The 24,297-nt window shown below is 45.5% G+C and overlaps 1 protein-coding gene across 1 annotated transcript; it reads right to left on the reverse strand.

Moving 5' to 3' along the window:
- Positions 1-2,624: 2,624 nt before the first annotated feature.
- On the reverse strand, positions 2,625-23,660 carry LOC130485628 (autocrine proliferation repressor protein A-like). The gene is made up of 13 exons (XM_056858847.1): positions 23,465-23,660; positions 21,062-21,095; positions 19,295-19,343; positions 18,886-19,005; positions 17,768-17,860; positions 17,441-17,530; positions 15,819-15,948; positions 15,478-15,598; positions 13,881-14,007; positions 12,601-12,686; positions 12,410-12,494; positions 5,616-5,681; positions 2,625-2,747 (listed from the first exon to the last, which is right to left on the reverse strand). The coding sequence occupies exons 1-13, from the start codon at positions 23,658-23,660 to the stop codon at positions 2,625-2,627; spliced, it is 1,320 nt and encodes a 439-aa protein (XP_056714825.1).
- Positions 23,661-24,297: the final 637 nt, after the last annotated feature.

Raw genomic sequence — 24,297 nt, forward strand, 5'->3', positions numbered from 1 at the left:
GCTTGTCACTGTGCCTGCAAGTACGAAAGTTGATACCTACATGTAGGTTGAGAGTTGGCCACATACTCAGGCAGCACTTGGTTCAAATCCCTATTCAGCCATAAAACACACTGAAAATGTGAAAGCCCAAAATAAAAGCAACATATGCTTCTGAGTTCAAAAGGACTCTTCGATACGTCAAGCAGAGAAATTAGCTAGAGACTAGATAGAGATTTTCAAGAGGGTGGCGTGGGGATCTTTGAACCAATATGCACCAGATGAGCAAACCAATGGAAGATTCCCAATAACAAGGAGGCTTTTATGAATTTTTATGATTTTATCAAAAATCAAATTTGTTGTGCTTACACACAAAATTCCCAACACATCCAGAGCGAAGAAAGCAACGGTTGGAAGGGTGGGCACAAGGATATGAGTTCCTCAAGGGGGGTTTATAAGTTACCTTCAAAAGAGAGAGGTCCAGAATGGCAGCTGCAAAGTAAGTAAGTAATGGCCTGCACTACTAGTAAGGAAAACAGCACACTCAAGAGCCATGGCCCACACTTTGGATCCAGGAAGTGGTAGCAATTTTACTGTGGCCAAAGGGGCTATACTTATACCCCTAAATGTAGCTGGAGGCTATGCCTGGCAATGTCTGGAAGTGGCTGGGCATTGCCAATGACAAAGGCTTGATTGCTCGAGACTGGATTAATAGAGTGCAGTGAATAAAGTCATTAGACTCCCATTTCTTTTATTTTTCTTTTGCTGTGCCAAATGCAAAAATTACTTAATGGGATTTTATTTAAGGAATAAACTGCATTTTAACTCACAAAAAAAAGAAAGAAAGAAAAGAAAAGAAAATGATGGCTGGAATACTTGAGATTAACAGCCCATTCCTGAGAATAGGCGGATGCTGCTACGAAAGCCCTTAGGAGGCCAATGGCCTCCGCTGGTGCAGGGGCCCACACCGCCGGTGCCCAGGAGGCACATGCTGGTGTGAGTGGCCCCAGTGCTGGCGTGCAGGCCCTGGCGTCAGTCCCCGGCCACTGCCTCCGCGCTGGGCCCGGCCGCTGCTGCCGCCTCCTGCCAGCCTCTGGCTGCTGACACAGGCCGTGGCAGCAAGTCAGAAGGCGTAACGGCGCCCTGGGAGGCATTCCCGGGGTGTTCCGGCAGTGCCCGGGGGCGGGGCCAATGTTAGAAAGAGGAGCAGGAAATAATTCTATGTGCCACTAGTGGGTTAGCAGCCACACCTTTGCTGCCCTTGTGACTTCAGAATAGTTAACAGAGTTTTTTGTCATACGTATAAATCATCTATTAATTTCTGCATCCATCTGAATGTTTCTCAAGAGCTTAGGTTCTGTTTACTATTATCAACATGTGGTGCCTTGATTGCACATTGAGAGGTGCTCATATCCAGTGTCACTGATTCTCAATAAGCATCTTAGGCTCTGTATTATGTCACATCACACTAATGGGCACCATCTGATAGTTACCTATCTACCATCCCTTCCAGGTCCAGAACAGTGGATTTCCCTCTGTCTATCATTTGTATTGGGCCATCATGAAAAACAGTGGGAATAACAAACAAAAGCATCTGAAAGATCTGGTTATTTGCTGACAGAGATTGGTCTCTAACTAATATTGTACATGTTTTCTTTAGCCAGGAATGGACTCTCTCTGTTCATAGTGTTTGCTTGACAGCAGAAGGCATCTGTCTGACTTGTGCACCATAATTATTGGCTCTGTTTTGTACTTGGTATGAACAACTTGATGGAGGCAGTACAGTGAAATCCAAAAGAGTAACGTGCTATGGATCAGAGGCCATGGCTCAGTGGCAAAGCATATGCTTGGCATACAAAAGGTCCCTAGTTCAATCCCTGGCACCTCTAGTTTAAAAGAACCAGGCAGTAGTTGATGTAAAAGACCCTGGGGAATCGCTGCCAGTCTGAGTGGACAATAATGACTTCGATGGACCCATGGTCTGATTCAGTATAAGGTAAGAGTCTCTTCCCTTCATGACAATGCACTAATAAAATTTGGTAGCGAGATCCAGTCACTGATATTCCAGCATCCCATCAAGATGGGGACCCAAGAAGACAGGAAGTGCAGAGCATGACTAGAAAGCTTTATTTAGTGCAGAGAAATACACATTCAAATTCTGGCTCAGCCATGACACTGACTGGACTTCAGGGATGTTTTACCTTATCCCTTTCTCAGCTTAAACTACCTCTCAGGCTTGTTAGGAAGATAAATTGTTCTTCTAAGTAAATAAGACGATGCAGATTTGTTTGATTCTCCCCACCACACACACCCATGGTCCAATGAACTCTGCCAGTACACATGGCCATGCTCCCAGTTTGTATCCTCACAATAATCCTCTGAAGTATGTTAAGCTGAGAGAGAGTGACTGGTCCAATTTCAGCCAGAGAGCTTCAGGACCAAGTGGGGAATTCAACACTCCAACCTCTACAACACACCAGCTTACACTGCTTTAATAACCAGACTGGCTACCTTGTAACAGTAGACCCACAATAACAATACACAGAAAAGGCCTAATTGCTATATCACTTAAGCTACCGAGCTGCTCTATCCCCACCAATACCCTCTTATGAAACAGAAGTCGCTCCTACAACATTTCTTGGAGGATGTCAGACTAATGTGCCACGGCATCCATCTCCGTTGCAGTCAGGACATGGAAAAGTGTCTGGCATGATGAGCATGCCTGATGTTGCTACAAAACGAGTATCAAAGTTCTCTTCTGCATGGGTAGCCTGTGGATGAAATTGCAGTTCTGTTTAGCATGTTTCCCTGCAAAGACTGATACGCTACTAAGGTTGTGTAAGAATAGATTGGGGGTGGAAAGTGCCATCGAATTAGAACTGACTCATGGTGACCCTGTAGGGTTTTCAAGGCAAGAGATGCCCTTACCCTTCTGTAAGGGTAGGTCCTGTCTCACTAACCTATTAGAGTTATTTGAAAACGTCAATAAGCATGTGGACAGGAATGAGCCTGTTGATATTGTGTATTTGGATTTCCAAAAAGCTTTTGACAAAGTCCCCCACCAAAGACTGCTAAGCAAACTTCATAGTCACGGGATAAGAGGACAAGTCCTCTTATGGATTGAGAGCTGGCTGAAAAATAGGAAGCAGAGATTAGGAATCAATGGTCAATTCTCACAATGAGCAGTGGGGTGCCTCAGAGATCTGTGTTGGGACAGGTGCTTTTCAACCTGTTCATCAATGACCTGGAGCAGGGGTTAAACAGTGAAGTAGCCAAGTTTGCAGATGACACCAAATTATTTAGGGTGGTTAAAATAAAATCGGACTGTGAAGAGCTCCAGAAGGATCTCTGCATACTGGAAGAATGGCCATTAAAATGGCAAATGAGATTCAATGTGAGTAAGTGTAAAGTGATGCATACTGGGACAAAAAATCCCAACTTCACATATATACTGATGGGATCTGTGCTGGCAGCAACAGACCAAGAAAGGGATCTTGGGGGTGGTAGTGGATAGCTCAATGAAGATGTCAACCCAGTGTGCGATTGCTGTAAAAAAGGCAAATTCCATGCTGGCTATAATTAAACGAGGAATAGAGAATAAAACTGCTGATATCATACTGCCCTTGTACAAATCTATGGTGAGACCACACTTGGAATACTGTGTACAGTTCTGGTCACCACACCTAAAAAAGAATATTACAGAGCTTGAGAAGGTGCAGAAAAGAGCAACCAAAATGATTAGGGGACTAGAGCAACTGTCCTGTGGGGAGCGGTTAAGAAGCTTAGGGCTGTTTAGCTTGGAAAGAAGGTGGCTGAAGGGAGAAGTTTTTCGCCCTCTCCCATAATACTAGAACACAGGGTCATCTGCTAAAAGCTGGAGGGTGAGAGATTCAAAACAGATAAAAGGAACTATTTTTTCACACAACGCATAGTTAAATTGTGGAACTCCCTGCCCCAGGATGTGGTGATGGCTGCCAGCTTGGAGGGCTTTAAGAGGGGAGTGGACATATTCATGGAGAAGAGGGGTATTCATGGCTGTTAGTTAGAATGGATACTAGTCATGCTGCATACCTATTCTCTCTAGTATCAGAGGAGCATGCCTATTATTTTGGGTGCGGTGGAACACAGGCAGGATGGTGCTGCTGCACTCTTCTTGTTAGTGGCTTCCTAGAGCAGGGGTAGGGAACCTTTTTCCTGCCAAGGGCCATTTGTACATTTATAACAACATTCGGGGGCCATACTAGGTGTAGATCTCCCGGCGGGGGGGGGGGAGAGGCTAGGGTTGCCAGGTCTCCAGCCACCACCTGGAGGTTGGCAACCTCAGGGGAGGCCACGCAGAGAAGGCCTGGAGGGTGCCCCCTCTCCCCCCCTCCCAGGCGGGAGGGCAGCCAGTTGTGGGCCCGAGTAAATGAGGCGCCAGGGGTCGCAGCCCGCAGTCTGCGGTTTTTCCGCAGGAAAGGAAGGGAGGAAAGGGAGGAAGGAAGGAAAACAGAGAAAGAGGAAAAGGGAGGGAGGGAGAAAGAGAGAGAGAGGGAGAAAGAAATGGAGGGAGGGGAAGAAAGAAAAGGACAGAGGGAAAGAAAGAAAAGGACGGAGGGAAAGAAAGAAAAGGACGGAGGGAAAGAAAGAAAAGGACGGAGGGAGACAGAGACCGAAAAAGAGGGAGAAAGAGAGGGAAAGAAAGGAGAGTGACAGAAAAAGAGGAAGAAAAGAGAGAAAAGCCTTCCCCACACACACACACACCTGTGTACACCGGTCCTGCGCAACCGGGCCCCAGCCTCCCCACCCAGAGTCCACAAAAGGCCCCCCAAAGCCCGATCGGCTCCCGCATGCATGCTCTGCCACCAGGAACCACGGGCCTCTTTCACCCCTTCCACCATTCAACAGCCAACAGTCGGTGAGAGGAGGGCCAAAGGGTGCCACAGCACCCTCACAAGCCACGGCCCCAGGAACACCCTCGGGGAGGGCAGCGCTGCGCTGCGCCGCACCTCCGCAGCAGAGCCCCGGAGCTCCCGAGGGCCACAGAAAATGTCCTCGGGGGCCGCAAACAGCCTGCGGGCATGAGGTTCCCCATCCCTGTCCTAGAGGCACCTGGTTGGCCACTGTGTGAACAGACTGTTGGACTTGATGGGCCTTGCTCTGATCCAGCAGGGCCTTTCTTATGTTCTTATGTTCAGAGGCCATTGCCTGCCTCTGCACAGTGATCTGGGTTTTCCTGGGTGGATCCACATCTATGGTACTAATCAGGGCTGACCCTGCTTGGTTTCTGAGATCTGATGAGATCTGGCTAGCCTGGGTCATGCACAATTAGGGCGTAGGAATGGATTAGAGGCTTGTAAACCTAATTCTACCAAAAGCTTTGCAAGTATGGAAGCTACGTGATTAACAAAGACTTGAGCCCTCTAGGTTTGACAGCAAACTTGGGAGTTAGAGAGTGAGGAGTGATGGAGTGAGGTAAATGGAAACTGATCCATGGTTACGCAAATGCAGATCTGAGCCATGCTTTTGCCTATGCCCTTTGCAGCTTCATGATCATTCAAGGACATGAATGTCTAAATGCACATCTGACAGGAGTTGTCTTGTATCTGAACTGGAGATGGAAGAAAGGATAGAAAAAGGCCCAAAGGCAAGATACTTACCTGAATGAAGAAGCCTCTCCATCCTTTTGCTGGCCTTGGCATTTCTTTCTTATACACACCTATATCCTGTACAAAGATCAAAGAAGAGGAGGACAGACAACACCTGAATATTCTCTAGGAAGCTGAAAAGTTCTACATCTTGCAACACTTCAAACATGAGCATGGCAGATTGATAAGCAGGTAATACCCAGCAGCGAGGCTACTGTTTTCTGTCTGCCAAGGACGTACAAGCATGTGCATAGCATGAGAAAACCATTTCTGGGAACAAACCACCATCTTCTTGACGTTGTGACCTTGATGTTTTTAAACAATATTCAAAGACACTGGCATGTACAATGCAATGAATTGATCGAAACTGGATGTTTGCTCTCTTTAAGTATTTGAAAGGCTCTCAGAGGAGGGCAGGGAGTGGTTCTTGTTGGCAGTAGAGGTTAAAATTTGCAATAATGGGTATAAATTATAGGCAGAAAGGTACCAGCTGGACATCAGGAAATATTTTATTTTACAGCAAGATTAGTTCAAGAGATTAGTTCAAGAGAAGAACAAGAGATCTGTTCCACAAGTTCCAAGAAATCAAAGGGAAATTTAAAGCACAGTTAGGCATGCTGAAAGATCAGCATGGAAATACATTAACTGACCAGGACAAAATAAAGAAATGGTGGGAACAATACACTGAAGAGATGAAAGGATAAAAGATTCTTTCCAAGAAGAATCTTTTGACGAAGAACCTACAGTTTTAGAAAGTGAAGTGAAAGCTGCATTAAGAGCAACAAATCACCAGGAGCAGATGGGATATCAATAGAGCTATTCCAAGCCACAGAAACAGAGTCCATCAAACTCTTGACAAGAATATGCCAACAGATATGGAAAACAAAACAATGGCCCACAGACTGGAAACAATCCATTTACATTCCAATTCTCAGGAAAGGAGACATCAAAGATTGCAGCAACTATCGGGCCATCGCATTAATTTCTCATGCAAGTAAAGTGATGCTCAAAATCTTACAGCAAAGGCTGTTACCATATATGGAACAAGAAATGCCTGATGTTCAAGCTGGTTTCAGAAAAGGAAGAGGCACTAGAGATCATATTGCAAATATACGCTGGTTACTGGAGCATACGAGAGAATTTCAGAAGAAAATCAGCTTGTGTTTCATAGATTACAGCAAAGCTTTTGACTGTGTGGATCATGAAAAGCTATGGCTGGTTTTAAAGGAAATGGGTGTGCCACTACATCTGATCGTTTTGATGCGCAACCTGTACTCTGGACAAGAGGCCACAGTTAGAACAGAATATGGAGAAACGGAATGGTTTCCAATTGGCAAAGGTGTCAGACAAGGATGTATTTTATCTCCCTATCTCTTCAATCTATATGCAGAACATATAATTAGGAAAGCTGGATTAGATTTAGATGAAGGTGGAGTGAAAATTGGAGGGAGGAACATTAATAATTTGAGATATGCTGATGGCACTACATTATTGGCAGAAAATAGTGAAGATTTGAAACGACTACTGCTAAAAGTTAAAAGATAACGTGCCAAAGCAGGACTACAGCTGAACATCAAGACAACAAAAGTAATGACTACAGGAGAATTACACAAGTTTAAGGTTGACAATGAGGAAATGGAAATTGTTCAAGACTTTCTATTCCTTGGCTCCACCATCAACCAAAAGGGAGACTGCAGCCAAGAAATCAGAAGGAGATTGAGACTGGGAAAGGCAGCCATGAAGGAGCTAGAAAAGATTTTGAAGTGTAAGGATGTGTCACTGGCCACCAAGACTAGATTAATTCATGCCATCGTATATCCTATTACTATATATGGGTGTGAAAGCTGGACAGTGAAGAAAGCTGATAGGAAGAAAATTGATTCCTTTGAAATGTGGAGGTGGAGGAGAGTGGACTGCCAAAAAACAAATCAGTGGGTTATAGATCAAATCAAGCCTGAACTGACCCTAGAAGCTAAGATGACTAAACTGAGGCTATCGTATTTTGGTCACGTCATGAGACGACAAGAGTCACTGGAAAAGACAGTCATGCTAGGAAAAGTTGAGGGCAGCAGGAAAAGAGGAAGACCCAACAAGAGATGGCTTGACGCAATAAAGGAAGCCACAGCCTTCAATTTGCAAGATCTGAGCAAGGCTGTCAAAGATAGGACATTTTGGAGGACTTTCATTCATAGGGTCCCCATGAGTCGGAAGCGACTTGAAGGCACTTAACACACACACACACACAAGATTAGTTCAGCAGTGGAGTTGGACTAGATGCCCTGTATGGCCCCTTCCAACTCTATGATTCTATGAAACTGGATGTTTTCAGAGCATGGATACCCAAGGCAAGGCCATCTCTGTCTACATTTACTGCCAGTGGTCTACCACACTAAGCTTTCACAAAATCCTTTGTGAAACAGATCTAAACATTTCTTTGACATGTCACGAAGAGATGCAAAAGAGCTTTGTCAGGCTTTCCACCTGCCTTTCCTTGAACATTTCAGAGGCTCTGATCAGCCAGTGGCCATGCTGCCATTTATGGAGGGTATTTGCACATTGCACATGGCACTTTATCTGGGATGCCACAGGTAATAGAACGAAATCAGTGTTACATTCATATTTTAGCTATTTTTATAATCTGCCTCTACCCTGAGGACCTTTTCTCTGAGTATGACTTGAATGTTAGTACTTTCCTTTTTTTTAATACTATTTTCTTTGTCGCTTGTTTCAGTGCCATCATGGGCCCTGACATCTGAGAACCCTTTCTTTCCTTTACCAGCCCTGTATTTCCTTCACCAGCCCTTTCTTTCCTTCACCAGCTGATTAGAATATAGTGTTTTGCACATCTACAGAATTACCAGCTCAGAGTGAGAAACCTCTGATGGAATGTGTAACAGTATTTCCTCATTCACTTGATTTTCCGTACTAATGTATTAATGTAATGTATTTCCTACACCTGGGCTTTTTGCCAGTAAATTACATCAAAGCATAAAAACACAGTTCTTATCTCCGAGTAGGCATTAGGAACACCAGATAACAAGTGTTTGGAATTACCAACAGACTTAATTCACAGTGGGTAGCAGTGTTCTACTACAATAGACTTAAGTTAGACTCCATGGTTTTCCTTTCTAGGAGGAGGCATCTCATGTCTAGGAGAAACTTGTAAGGTTAGACAGGACAGTTGTCTGGTCTGAAAGAACCTAGAGTCCTGCTTGAAAGGACTTTATTAAGTTTAATTATTGATATAACAGGTATATATAGAGGTAGTAAACATAGAAAGATAAAGATCTCTAGACCTATTGTGTTAGGTAGAGTCTCGAATCTCATAGATGGTATGTATGGATATTATACTTTATAGTTTGTAACAGGTATTTGAATTAGGGCTGTTGATTCGGTTCATCCTGAACCGAAAATCTGCCGAATTTCCCCCGATTCGGCGGTTTCCGGTTCAGATAGAGCCGAATTAAAAAAAAAAGACAGGAAAAAGAGGAGCTGAATTTGGCAAGTTCAAGCGAACGCCGAATAAAGTCAGCAAATTCGGGAGCTCCGAATCAGCAGCATAACCATCAGTTAGTAAGCAGCATTCTTCCACGGCCAATGGTGGCCAAGCTGTGTCTTCTCCTGGCCAATCAGAGCAGGGATTTTCACTTTTGAAATATAAAAACTCCCATCCCTCTCGTCCCGTCCCGAACTGTATTCATTGCCTTCCAATTTGGTGCTGCTGCTGAGAGATCCGATTCCTGACTGGGCCGAGCGGCTGCTGCTTACCGGAATAGGGTTGGATTTACTTCTCCATGCTCCTGCTTGAAGAAGCCATCGCACAGTTTGATTTTTGGGGTTTTCCTCTATACCTTTTCTTGTGTGTGTGTGTGTGTGTGTGTGTGTGTGTAAGCAGAGTCTGTGTGTGTATGTGGGTGGGGGAGCAGTTTCTGTGGGTGGGGGGAAGCCAAAGGGGGGCTTTCACCTGTTCTTCCGAGGGGGTTGTGTGTTTGCTCGCCTCTGCGGTAGTGTGTGTGTTCTGTTTTTTTCTGCCCCTGTCCTTGGGTTGAGTGCAACGGTGCAGTGGTTTTTTTGCCTCTGGCCACCCTTGCCTGGAGTTGAGAGCGGCTGTGCGACTTGCATGAATCTCCCTCCGCTTGGCAACAGCGCCTCCTCCACCTTGGTTTTTTTCCCGTTTGGGGTCCAGTCGAGCCGTATTGGTTTGAGAGGGGGGGGCATCTTGGACCATTCTGCCGAGGGGGTTGTGTGCCTGCTCGCCTCCGCGGTAGTGTGTGAGTTATGCTTTTTTTTCTGCCCCTGGCCTGGGGTTGAGTGCAACGGTGCGGCAGTCCCAAGTCACCTGCTCCTTTGTTCCTATTTGCTGAGTTAATTAATAGCATATGCAATGCATAGCTAGCGCGCCTCTGCTTTGGAGTTGGCTAGGGACTGGGACTGGGAGCGCTCCTGCACTCTTCCCCGCCATTTTCCTAGAGTGAGGGCACATAGGCACACGTGGCCTCTTGGGAGCAGGAGGACAGGCCAGGAGCTCGGGGACGGGGCGGGCCACGAGGGTTCTCCTAATCAAGAGTGCTTAATATTTGGCATTTTTTATAGCATATGCATAGCTAGCTCGCCTCTCTGTTCCTTTCCATGGTCGCTCGCATGTTGCTTTGAATTGCAATGGTTAGCAAACTACCTCCAAAATCCCCCCCTGGAGCCGCGGAAAGTCGTGAATGTGTTCGTAATGGCTTTATTGCAATGGGCAGATTGGGTATTCCTTCCGGGCCCCATAACTTTGGACCCCCTACCCCAATCTTTACAAAACTTGGGGGTTCTTGCAAGAAGGGACCCCTCAAGCTACGCTGAAAGTTTGGAACCTCTACCTCCAAAAATGCCCCCCTGGAGCCACGGAAAGGCACACATGTGTTTTTAATGGCTTTATTCGGCCGAATTTTTCCCCGAACTCCGAACTTAGCGCCAAATTGCATGGATCGGAATCGGGGGAGTTCGGACTTCAGCATTTCTCGAATCAAAACGGGCCGAATTTTGCCAAATCTGAATGTTACCGAATTTTTTTTTCAACAGCCCTAATTTGAATCAGATCTATTTATTTTATTTGATTTAAGTCTCAAACCTTACTATGTTAGGGCTAATTTGTATTATATTTAAATATATATTCCTATAACTCATATACTCTTACAATTCATATATTTTGTTTGAAGCTTTACAATAAAAAGCACTTTTGTTTACCGTATTTTTCACTCCATAAGACGCACTTTTTTCTTCCTCAAAAGTGAGGGGAAATGTCTGTGCGTCTTGAGTGAATGTGCACACAGAGCCGGCTGGGCGCACTGGGAGGCGGGCGGAGAAAGCCGGCTCGTGCCATTCCAACTCGCCCAGCCGGCTCTGTGCGCCCTGCCCGCCTCCCAGCTGGGAGGCAGGGGGCGCACAGAGCCAGCTGGGCGCACTGGAACGGCGCAAGCCGGCTCTATGCGCCCCGCCCGCCTCCCAGCTGGGAGGCGGGAAGGGCGCATAGAGCCAGCTCGCGTTGTTCCAGCGCAAGCCAGCTTTCCCCGACGGCCAGCTGGGGGGGGGAGGTGTCTTATGGTCAGGTGCGTCTAATGGAGCGAAAAATACGGTAAGTTCAAATGAGGTGTGACCTGCCTAATTGTAGGGGTTTAACAGTGCATTTGGCATAGGGGAACGGCTGGGAGGAGCAGCAGCTGCGCCACTGCCTACAGCCATTCCCAGCACGCTGAAAAACAAAAAAAGCCTCTAAGTGGTTTTTTTTTTTTGTAGAATGGGGCCTTTTCACCCCGTCTAGAAAAGCGAGGCTACGCCTGCTAAAAATAGGTGCAGACTTGCTCTTCTTGAAAGGGCAATAGGAGACAGGAAGCTGTCTAACGGCAGCTCCTCCCCCCGGCCCACCTGTGGAATGCCTTCCGGGATGCCGGTAAGCCTCCCGGTAGGCCGGTATGGCCTTTGACGCCGGTGGGACACTGGCAGAAGGCCCCGTCGGCATCTGGGGCGGTGGAGCCGTGGCAGCTCCCGGTGCCTGGGCCTGCTTGCTGGTGTTCAGGTCACTAACACTGGCACTGGGGGCCCGGATGCCAGGGCCACACCTTCCTGGCCTCCTAAGGGATTTTGCCCTTCAAGCACAGGAATTCACAGTAAGCTAAGTAAGATAAAATATCACTTCTTAGGAAGGGATTCATTCTAGAAGTTTATTCACTGAAAGGCAGTGACCACTTCAGTTTTATCATTTTCTTGTACATTGTGTTTTGTGAGCTACTTTGAACAAGCACAATACAGTATGCTGAAGTGGCAAAATATACCTTTGCTCATCATTCACCTCACGTTTTTACAATACTACAAAAGCAAAAGATTTGATGATTCTACTGTACTTTAACAGTGCATTGCAGATCTCTGTATTGTTTTATTTGCACACTGTGCTTAGATCACATTTGTATGCGAATAAATGAGCGACTTGGGAAGCTACCATAGGGAGGGGAAGGAGGCAAAGTTGGTCCCCTTCCTTGAGCAGATCTCCATTCATGCAAAGAGAAAGAGCAGCCTCATCCCCCCTTCCCCATTGCAGAGGCCCAGCTCACACAGCTATTAGCACAGGTAAGTCCCTCCACCCTAGAGGTAACCTTTCCCAGGTCTGGAAAGGACTCTGGGCAAGAAGAGAGAGGGGGGAATATCTCAGACCATCAGCATCGTCCACTGGCATTTCATGGGATCCAAGCTATCATCTCCACATTCTGTATTATATTGCACCCACATGTTCCAGAACCACTAAGCCACATCAAGGAAAATATACTCACTAGTGTTTCAACATCTGTCTGAATCCATTTTACAGGGTTGTCTTGAGAAGAATTGCCAGCTGCTATCTTCATCCTGAAGTCTCGCCTAGGAATGATAAAAATAGAATTGGGATGTGTTCTGTAAGCTGAGAAAAAAACCATGCAAGAGAGCAGATATCCTCTGCAGATCAATGTGGCTGGAAGAACCCTACCTGGTACCACCGACTGTGTCAGCATGGTAAGAATAGACTTTGTTGGTATTGAAGGTAGTGAAATAGATAGTCCCGCTGGTATTTGTCTAGAAAGAGAGGAAGGCATTGGTGCAGAGAAATGAAAGCAAAGATCACCCACTCTTTAGAAGCTGAGCCTTTCTAAAAAACTTGGTGTGCCAAAGTGGCTTACCGTGCATTCCTGAGCCGCGCCGGCAGCCAGGATAAAGTCCTCTGGAGGCCAGCAAAGGCCTGTGCCTTTTTAGGTGGTATATCTCCTGTGCAACCCTATGAGGATTGTATGGATTTTTGGTGCTGGGAGGAGGTTTCAGAGGGGCCGAAACCTCCTTAGGAGGCAGCTCCGCTGTGTTGCCTCCTAAGCCCGATGCAGGCATTTCCCCTCAGGAATGCACGGTAAGTGAATTAAGTATTAGATTAGGACCTGGGAGGCCCAGGTTGAAATCTACACTCAGCAATGAAGCTTGTTGGGTAATTTTGGGCCAGTCTGCTTCTTTTAGCCTCATCCAAATGATAGTTACATGGGGGTGGGGGATGGATGAGAAGCATATCTTGGATGCACATCAACAATTTTCAGATTCATTTTTGATCTAAATTTGGGGAGCATGCTTTTCTTTATCCTGAATGTTTGGGACTCTCCTTACCATTCTGGGTCTTTTCGGTGTTGCTGTTTTTTTTTGGCTCTGAAAATTCAAGATGATTTTAGCAATTGCCCCCATCCTCCCCACCTGAGGGAGCAGGTGCATAGAAAGAGGGAAATAGTCTCACTAAACAACTGATAATTGGAACATATCCCTCCCCTCAAATTTTTAAGTCCATTATTTTCCATGGAATTTTGGAGACCATGATTAGCTTTTTGCTTTAGGGAAGAGATGCTTTGGAGAAGAAACAAATAGTACCCAGGAAACCCAACTGCAGGCAGCTTGGCACCTATGGGCACCCAACCTGGGATCACTGGTGGAAGGCAAAGATACAACTGCACAGCAACAGCCTATTTCAATAGAAGACCTGTCTTCCAGGTCTGTAGGAGCATGCCCAGCACAAGGGAAGTAAGGGAGGAAGAGGGTGGGGGAGGAAGATGAGATTTAGCTTGGAATGTCAGCACAGAACTTCAGGCCCACCCTCCCTATTTGGTATGCCTTTTGGGACTCTATTGCCTCTCCTAGGTTTCCAATAGTTGGGCACCAAAAGGAAACTACAAAGCAACTATCAGATTCCAATCTATAACTTCCAACAAATGATCATTATATAAGAATTTGAGTCACCATTTTTATCTCCCAAGAGACTATGGGAAATCGAATTTCCTTTTCTAACAATTTTCGGTGGAAGGGCAAGATGAGTTTGAAAAGTTGGTTTAAAGTTTGATTCCCATAATCAGTGTTTGGCTGGATTCTGGAAAGTAAAAGTAAAAAATTTATGAAGCACTTCATTGCTTTGGGTCAAATAAAGAGAACTTTCCTCTAGATGAAATGCATTTTGTTTCTCTCTTCTCCCCATACCCACATTATATCTACAATAATAAAGGACTACATCTGTACATCTGTGGTGTGCACACCTCATCTACAAATAAAGCTACAAGCTTCACAATTGGCCACAGGGTACAGACGATTGTGGGAGTTGCAGTGCCAAACATGAAAGTTATTGGAATATCCTGGCCCATGCAATCCCCAGAACCCCCCTGTCATTTTTGCATTGGAATGGTTGTCTGTGGCAGACAGGATTCCCCAGAGACTGAAGTTAGTGAGTTCAAAATGGGCCTCTAGTTTCAGGATTGTGTCTACGTAGCGTATGTTGGCTAATGGAAAATTCCCATAATAGAAAACAAAGGGGATTTTTTGCAAAGCTCCTGTGGTGGCATTTTTTGGGGTAGAGGTCCCACATTTTCAGGGTAGCTTTCAGGGACTCTCCTTGCAAAGCTCCTGTGGTGGCATTTTTGGGGGTGGAGGTCCCACATTTTCAGGGTAGCTTTCAGGGACTCTCCTTGCTGAACCCCAAAGTTTGGTGAAGATTGGGTTAGGCAGTCCATTTTCCAAAACCGCAGAGGTGATATTTGCTCTTCTGGGGAAATTTCTATATTGCCTGTAGAACATGGAGCAAAAAGTGGCTCCCAGAGGGAGGCAAGGTATCCAAGCAAGAAAAATGTGTGTGGGGATGCTTAAGTCTCCTCTCCCCGCAGCCCCAATCTGATCTGTGGTCTGGAATGCCTAAGGATCCTACTACTTCGGATTGATTGTCCACATGGACACTATGATGCACTCATCAGCCCACAAGATGTACAAACAGAGTGACCATTACCTTAATAAGGTCAGTATATTAAACATATAAACTGAAGGCACAACCTCCTTTCAGAAAGATGCTTTGCTAAAGGACTAGGGACTATGGAGGAAAGCATCTATGGTGGGCTGTAAAACTGTGTACAGTTCATACTAAATGTTGCTGCAGGTAGGATCCTGCTATATGATTTCAGTATCATTCAACATGTCATGTTAATGCTTATGCTTTGTTGGAGCTCTGTTCTGATGTCTGCTTGGTTCCAGATTTCTGCAATCCCAATCCTACTGCACTGTTTATTGGATGACCCATCCTTTTGATTATATTGCTTGACACTACCCTTGAGTCTCAGTGAGAAAGGAGGATTATAAATAATGTTAACAAACAAATAAATAATTAAAAGGGACTACTGGGTGAGAACAGATTCTATTGATATAGTTAATGTAAGCGCTACTCACCTTCTCAAACTCCACTGCTTTTCTAATTTCTGGGGCATTTTGCCATTCCTACAGCCATTATTATTTATTTAGGAATAAAAACAAAAATTGTTCCCTTCAGAAAGTAGAACTGGTTTTTTGGGTGTGAACTTACTGAAGAAATTTGACGCCTTCTAGTTGAGAAAAGTAATACTGTGAATTGTCGGGCTGGAAGAACTCATCCCCTGATAAAACGATTATGTACTTGGCTACGTTTGTGTATCGCTCGTTGTATGCTGGAGAGGGAAAATCCAAAGATTACTATCATGGCAGATGCATGAAAGTCCCACACCAATCCTGGCTCCAGTTGAGCAGAACTGAAAATAGGGAAGGAGAAGTGCTGCTCTTTCCATCACAGGTGGACTTCAACAAGTTCTTCTGAAACTCTCTCTCCCATCACAGTTCTATTTGTCTCCAGAAATTCAATGTGTATCTGCAAGGATGGTACTTGCTTACCCAGAGGGTCCACGTGAGAAGCCAGATCGCTGAAACGGGGGTTGTCCAACTCTTGGGTTATATTCATCTCATGGAAGGGTCTCAACATATACGACCAGCCACAATATGCTCGGTATTGGTGGTGGAAAGTCTTCAGAAAATGAGAATCATGAAACTTGGGTGAGTGTGAGGGCACTTTCAGCAGGACAGGAGTACATTGCCCAGAAGCTCTAGAATCCAAACAGCCAGCCAATGAAGCAAGCCTCAGCCACAGCAGAAGCTGTTGATAGGTCAATCACAGGGCTAGCCCAAATATGAATGATGACGCTATAGACAGATTCAAATCATGCTTGATGGCTAGTGATACATGCTCACAGAAAAGACCCTTCAGAAGGGATGAGAATTTCTGGAAGCTGCATCTTGTTGGACAAGAACCTGAGAGCAATTATTTTCGATCACTAGCTTCTCCATCAATCTTGTCTAGATATTTAATGGAAGGAAACACAAAAGGGAGATGAGGGATCATTCTTTGTTCACAAATAATGTACTCAGATGTAGAATTTATCTTATTTGCAGTACTCATTCAGCATAGTAGCTGATGAAGTAATGAAGGTCCACGTGAGCTCACCGTGGACAGGTGGATACACCAGGTTCATCCCTTGGCAAGGGGTACATCATTTGAATTCTGCTGCATTTCATTGTGCTGCCCTTGCACCTGCCCAGCCATGGGTATTAACTGGCATGCAGCACACACTCATCATACTGGCATATCTGCAGAATTTACTGGGCTGACCTACAGTGCAATCCAGGGGAGGGGGGCGAAAGAGCAGAGGTGGTGGCATAAATGCAGTTTGAACTGTCATAAGGGGCACCTACACTGATGATGGGGAGCGGTGCAGCAGCACCACTTATGGTGATTAGGAGGCGGCTGGGCTGCACAATTGGCCGTAGCACAGCTACCCCCTCCCCCCTGATTGCCCTGCTCGAATTCTCAGAAAACAGTTTAAGAATGAGCAAACCATTTCTCTTCCAATTTGGAGCACTCAAGAAAAACATGCTTGTTGTTGGCAGTCAGTGACCAAAATGTGAAGGCAAGACACAATGGAAAGAGAAGCCATTCTTTCACACCACCACCCCAGTTTTGACAATTGATGCTGCAATTCCAAGCAAAGTTAGAAGTTCTAAGGATATTTGATTCCAAAGGATTTCAAAGGGTATAAGGGTAGTTAGGGTTGCACTGTAACACAACCAACCAAGGAAAACACGTTTTAAAATAATTTTCTACTTTTCTCTGTAGAGTGCATTGAGCAGACAAGGGGGATGGAGACTGGGCAGCTGTGAGAGGCATCAAAAGAACATGGCATGAACAAACATTGGCAGCACAGTTGCAGATTCTCTGAAATCCTGAAGGATTTGATGGTAGTGCTAGCAATTCTCAATGAAACCAAACTTTTTAGAGACTTGCTTTATGGATTTCAGTTCTTGTAGGTTATCCGGGCTGTGTTACCATGGTCTTGCTATTACCCAATACCAAGACCATGGTCACACAGCCCGGATAACCTACAAGAACCGATGAACTGACAGTGAAAGCCTTCGACAATATTTTGCTTTATGGAGTTTCATGATTGCCAGTTCAATCTCACCTCCTTGAAATTCAGAAAATCCATGGCAATGGGAACAATTCCTTTAACCCTCCTGTCAACTGCTGCTGTCAGCCAGGAGATCCATCCACCCTTCAAAAAGAATAAATGGGGAGAAGGAAAAGATGAAAGTGGGTGGGGAAGCAACTATTAGCCATCTTGCTGTCCTTGTAAGGGCAGAAAGGCAAGATATAAATTCTGTAAATAAATATAAATGAATATTTGAGATTCAGAGAATGGCACAAGGGGAGGTAGGTGCAACATGCACACACCAATAAAGGCAAAAAAGCCTACAGTCTGAAGCTGCTGAGGCCTGCCACTCACACTTACCAGGGAAATGCCGGCCAATGTAAACTCTGAAATCTCAACTCCATATTTTTTCTTCATGTGGACTGTGATGGTGTCCATGGCTCTCACAGTAGCCTGCAAGGACAGCACAGGAGTAAGTCTCCTCATGGGGAGCAGGAGACTCTTGCACAGAGGTGGCATGTATGGCAGTCCACGTGGTTGGACTGGCCATTTAACTCTGACTGAAACTCCTGGATGAGCCACTGCTCTGAAGGGAAAAGAAACAGTGGCCAAAAGGGACAGCCCAATCTTGCCTGGGATGCTGGAACTTGATGCCCCTGAATAGTAGTGACACAAGAGGAGGCCATGGACAAGCCTACCTCACTGCAGCCACTCAGGGTCATTGTCACTGCAGCCACTCTGGGGCCCTGAGAAAAGTTAAGGTGTGCCACCCATTCTCCATCCCTCAGCCTCACCTCTGGATGGCAGGGGATGGCTTTAGGGCAGAAGCAGCAGTTGCAACTCCAGTATTGGTGAGGCAAGGATGGAAGGTTGGCTGCCCCCCGTCCTCAAGTCCTATAGATTATTCTGTGTGTGTGTTAGGCTTACCAGGTCCCTCCTCCGCTCCGGCGGGAGTCTATCGGGCTGTGGGCACTCAAACTAAGAGGAAAAGGCCCCTTGCAAGGCGACACTTCCGGTTTCAAACCCTCAGGTGGTTGGTGGGCAGAGGGGCAAATTGCTGGGGGGTTGCCCGCCACCACCGGGCACGTGGCAACCCTAGTGCGTGTGTGTATGCCGAGAAGTCACAGGTGACTTATGGCAACATTGTAGGGCTTTCAAGGCAAGAAACAATTGGAGGTGGTTTTCCATTGCCGGCCTCCGTGTGGGCTGAGAGAGTTCTGAGAGAACTGTGACTGGCTCTTTCAAGATACAATAAAGCAATAATTATAAAAACACACAAAAAGTCACAATTCATATGAGCTGGACATGTGACGTGATCAGTCATGTCACATCAGGTCCAAGCAATTTTTAACTTCCTTTTTCACTCTTGAACTCACTGACCTACAGCGTCAGAAGAACATGCAAATATAAGACAATCATGAAAGAGATGGGGTGAACTCTTTGAGTTCAGTCCTGGAAGAGACAAAGGTGAGGATTACCTTGACCATTGGGAATTGCACCAGCCAGTGTGGAGGTGCAGTCGGGTCATTTATAAATCTCCACCAGGTATATGCAACAATATCATATCCGGTGATGTTCTTGCGTCCTAAAGGATGATTCTGGAATGGAAGCAATAAAAAGAAACATAAATGTTGGATTAGCTAGGTCAAAGGAAATGGGCCAGTTCTAATTAGATAGTTACAAGATACTGGTTGCTGTATTAAGGGTTCATCTGAAATGCAGTTGGCAGCAAACCCCGCCTTCTGATTATATTTTGCTTTGAAATGAATATCCTGTCCCAGTGGAGCCTGGTGGTAGAAGGGACTCTGAGGAGCCTATCAATAAATGGACTGTCTGGCTTGGAAGTCAGAGGGGAGTTTCAGCACAGACAAGCCCTTCAGTACTTACGTAGAAGGTGAGTGGCTGGATAAGCGCCGGCTTCAGTGTAGCTACGGCCCTGCAGAGAAACAACAGTCACTTCCATACCAAGTGCAAAATGAGCTCTCAGTCTCTGGACTTTAAAATAAAGGGTGGAAGCCTCGGCCATAAAAGACAATTGGGGAAAAGACAATTTGAAGCAGCATGAAACAGTCTCGATTGGTCCCTAACCTCAGATTATTTTATTGCCTCAAGACCTCTATTTTAAATATAATTTCTCTGGATTACGTTTTGGATTGGATATAATGACTCGTCTGGGTTAGTCAATCCCCCTCACCCTAACCAACTTCAGATGGTTGTAGCGAGGATGAAATGGGGGAGCGATGAGAATCCTGCATACCAGCCTAACCTCCTTGGAGGAGAGGTAAAATAGAAATGTACAAAAAACACACATTAAAAATATATCTTTCTAGGTCATGTGCATCTTTCATGGTTCTTAATTCTCATGCTGGGAAGAAGAAGAAGAGTTGGTTTTTATAGGTGAGTGGCTGGATAAGAGCCGGCCTCAGCGTAGTTACAACCCTGCAGAGAAACAAAAATCACTTCCATATCAATTACAAAATGAGCTCTCAGTCTCTGGACTTAAAAAAGAAGGATGGAAGCCTCCACCATAAAAGACAATTGTGGAAAAGACAATTAGAAGTAGCATGAAACAGTCTCGATTGGTCCCTAACTTCAGATTATTTTATTGCCTCCAGACCTCTATTACAATTATAATTTCTCTGGATTTCAATATTTGGGATTGGATTTAATGACTCGTCTGGAGTAGATTTAGTCACTGGGTTAGTCAATCCCTCTCACCTTAACCATCCTCACATGGTTGTAGTGAGGATGAAATGGAGGCGCAATGAGAACCCTGTATGCCCTCCTCACCTCCTTGGAGGAGAGGTAAAATAGAAATGTACAAGAACACACACATTAAAAATATATCTTTCTAGGTCATGTGCATCTCTCATGGTTCTTAATTCTTATGCTGGGAAGAAGAAGAAGAGCTGGTTTTTATACCCTGCTTTTCTCTACTTTTAAGACGTCTAAAAGCAGCTTATAATCATCTTCCCTTCCACTCCCAACAACAGATACCTTTTGAGGTAGGTGGGGCTGAGAGACTTCTGACAGAACAGTGACCAGCTCAAGATCACCCAGCAGGCTTCATATGGAGAAGTGGGGAATCAAAGCTGGTTCTCAAGATTAGAGACCACTGTCCCTAACCACTATACCATGCTGGCTCTCATCTCCACCCACTGCCAGACAGCAGCTGTCCTAAGAGAGGATAGGATAACTTTGGCCACATAGTATTTTCACGTACGAGTGTGATACCATTGAGGTGTCTGCAAGGATAAATCTTTCTATTTTATTACGTAGAATATATTTATCAGGTGAGATTATAAGAAGACAAGATTTTGCAAGTTGCACTTCTCGCAGCAGAACAATATTCAATTTATGGCTCCAGACTGGTTTGTCCACTTCAGATTCTGGGAAGAGAAACACAGAATTCTCCATTGAGGACCACCATCACCATCATGTTCATTATCATCATTAACAACAATTGTATGCAATCTTTCTGCCCAAATGAGGGCAGCCAAAGCAGCTATGAATTAACAGAAAAAACCTATAAAATCATAAAAAACAATTAAAACTAAACTAAAAATATTTTAAAGCTTACAAATAGCTATTAAAACATAGGTTTGGAAGGAGAGATCACTGAGGGAATGCCAGGAAAAACATAAAAGTCCTCACCTTCCAAGCCTTTTTTTCTGAAAAGTGAAGTGATCTAAGAGAGCAAGAGTGAACTTGGAGGCCAAAACAGCCTGGAAAGTGTTCCATCCACATCTGCTGTCATGTCCCCTAATGGAGGAAGACTCACTGGGGACAGGCCCAGGGGAGATCACCAGAGATCCATTACCTACACCACTTGTCTTGGCCCAGTGATGGTAGCCACCATGTTCCTATGCAGCATTGGGTATGGACCTGTTGGCAGCCACCCCAGAACAAGACCAAGCTTGCAATCAACAGCCACCATGCAACTAGGCCCATCCTAGCAGCAGCCCCGGCCAGCCACTGTGCAACTTGGCCAGACTTTACCTGGGAAGAGGCTGCGGGGGAGGGAGCCTGGCAACCAGCAGGAGGGTTGGAGGGTGGGGATGAGGGCTGTGCATTTTTGTCTGGTAAATTTAAGGTTCGGGTTTATTGGCCCCAACTGGGTTTTTTTTGGGGTGGGGGGACAGAACTATACCAGTCAATGGGTATTTCAGGATGTTTCTGGGTTTCCCCCCCAAAAATTGGGTCTATTACCATCTATGGAGCTTTATTCTGAGTCTGGGGGCGGGAGGGAGGTATCTAGGTAGAGTCACCAAATTCACAGAATAGCTGCAAGGGTCTCTCCTTAGATGGACACCATAGTTTGGTAAAGTTTGGAAGAGGGGGTCCAATTTTTTGGGCTCCTGAATGGGTCTCCCCCTCCACCATAGGAAACTATTGTAAAGCTTACAATGGTTTCCCATAGAGAATGGGGGTGAACCTTTCAGTAGCCCAAAGAATTGGGCCCCCAGTCCCAAACTTTACCAAATTTCAGGGTTCATGCAAGGTGAGTCCCTTGCAGCTATGCTACGCATTTGGTGACTCTACCTTGAAACGCCCCTCCAAAGTTCCTTAAAAAAATTTCCATAGGAAAAACAGAACTATACCCGTAAATGGGTATTTCGGGTTGTTTCTGGGTTTCTGGGATCATAGAATCATAGAGTTGGAAGGGACCACCAGGGCCATCAAGTCCAACCCCCTGCACAATGCAGGAAATTCACAACTACCTCCCCCCTCCACACACACCCTACCTCCCCCCTCCACACAGAAGATGGCCAAGATGCCCTCCCTCTCATCATCTGCCTAAGGTCACAGAATCAGCGGATGAACACTGTAGTTGGGTAAAGTTTGGAAAAGGGGGTCCAATTTTTTGGGCTCCTGAAGGGGTCACCACCCTCCACCATAGGAAACTATTGTAAAGCTTACAATGGTTTTCCATGGAGAACTGGGGTGACCCTTGCGGGTGCCAATAAAATTGGGGGCCCAGTCCCAAAGCGGCTGAAGGTAGCTTTGTTGGCCTCAGACAAAAACTAAATACCACCTTCCTCTAAGATATCAGTCTTTTCTAAGCATCTTGTGTAGAATGAACCTTTGGTGTTGGTTAAAGAAGAAGGAAACCATGGAACATATGAACTGAATAATACAAAATCAAATAGTTGTAAGGGGGCCATTTGATCAACTACTTTTGTCTTTTTCTTTTGAAGTGAATGCTTCCATGTTTTGTGTCTTCATTCCAAAAGACCAAGGGTGTATTCTACACAGCACACCTGTAAAAGGGTGGGGACCCCAGAACCAATCTCTGTCCCCTGTAATGTGAATCAGCCTCAAAGGTGGAACCTTACACTGTCTCCAATGTTTTATAGCCCATTGCCCCCCGTTAAAAACCAGTAATGCAGCCTAAAATCTCCTGACTTTAACATGCCGGGAGTGTAGGAAACATGCTCCAAAAAGATTTGGCTTCAAGGTTTTAATAACAGTTAACTATAAGTGAAGTGTTTGGATTTTTAAAAAATGAATAAATTGTACCCTAGGCTGAGCTTGTAAATTAAAGTCATGTTGTTAAAAATAATTATATTGCAGCCTATGGTGAAGTGCCCCCTCCAAATTAATTTATCCTCTTAGCTTGTAGACTGAAAAAATATTTAAGTCATGCTGAGGTCTGCAGGGTTTTTTTTAGAAAGAATTCTATGAAAGTGTGTCATTTTATAAATATTAATCAAATCATGGCTAGGCTGTGTTCCGGTTATTTAGTGCTCAGACTAAGAGTGCAGTGTAACTTAGTGTAGTGGCTAGCTTGAAAACAGAATGCAGTGGGGTCCTGGGGGAAAGGCCAAAGAAAAAAGCATAATGGTGGAGGGGGGGAGAGGGCTGTGTCTTTCTCCTTCTCTGCATCGGGGATAGCAGCGGAGCCAGTCCACCAATACCCTGGCTTCTGGCCTTGCTGCAGATTGCAAGGATCCCCCTGTAAGCCGGAAGGCCTCCAGAGGTGGGGAAGGAGGAGAGCCTGGAGCACCCCCCCACTCCAAGACCTGTCAGAATGTCATACCTTGAATTGGTACTTACCATCCAGCCACTTCTGGGAGGTCATATTGATGGTATCAAAATTGAATGGTAAAAGAAAGCCTATCTTCTCCCTCTTCGTGATGGTATAATTGTAGTGGGGGTCAGGAAGGTTCACGAATTCATCCAGCGCCTTCTGGTCCATCAGCCAAACAGTGGGCAAGAAAGCAGCAAAGAGGGAAAGGGTCAGAGGATGCATGTCCCAGCACATAGTTGGACCTTTTGCCTGTTCTTTCCTTATCAGCCTCTCCTGCCAGAGGTGAGAGACTTTCTGCCTCTTGCTACTGACAGAGACGACTCTTCCACAGTTCTCCTTCAAAGCTCTGTCGGAGTAGCTTTCCAAAAGGATGATTCCCTGTGCTTTTAAGTACACAGCCAATCTCCCTAGGGCTTAATCACAGGCAAAAGTGCTGACAAAACAACTACCCATTTTGTAAAATCATCCCATTTACTAGGGGGAGAGCCAGGAAACAGCTTCTTACTTCTTGGAAGGGTCTTGACATTTAGGAGAGCTTAGAGCCGTTGGGGTGTGGTGCTTAGAAACCTGGACTGGGATCTGGGGGACCCAGGTTCTAATATCCATTCTGCCATGCAAGCTCACCGGGTGACCTTGGGCCAGCAGCCGCTCCTTCTCAGCCTAGCCTCCCTGCCACAACCCCTGATCTGGGCCTTTCTCTGGTTCTCTTTTTTTATGCCAATTAAGCCATAAAAGGCCCTCAGGCTGGAGAGTTGTGAAGCACCTCACCACCCACACCTTCCTGATACTTTACTGTACCAGGTCCACTGTCAACTTCGGGTTTGTGAGGGAAAGTGGATTTCTCGTATTTACTGTGTCT

This window comes from Euleptes europaea, chromosome 12 (assembly GCF_029931775.1).
Source record: "Euleptes europaea isolate rEulEur1 chromosome 12, rEulEur1.hap1, whole genome shotgun sequence".
NCBI lineage: Eukaryota > Metazoa > Chordata > Lepidosauria > Squamata > Sphaerodactylidae > Euleptes > Euleptes europaea.

What these genes read in the sequence shown, in the direction of transcription:
- LOC130485628 (XM_056858847.1), bottom strand. Translation starts at nt 23,660, where the DNA reads ATGCATCCTCTGACCCTTTCCCTCTTTGCTGCTTTCTTGCCCACTGTT. An exon ending in TCCAGCCACTCACCTTCTAC is followed by an intron (nt 19,006 to 19,294) that starts GTAAGTACTGAA and finishes CTTCCATTCCAG; the next exon opens with AATCATCCTTTAGGACGCAA. An exon ending in AGACAGATGTTGAAACACTA is followed by an intron (nt 5,682 to 12,409) that starts GTGAGTATATTT and finishes ATCTTTGTACAG; the next exon opens with GATATAGGTGTGTATAAGAA.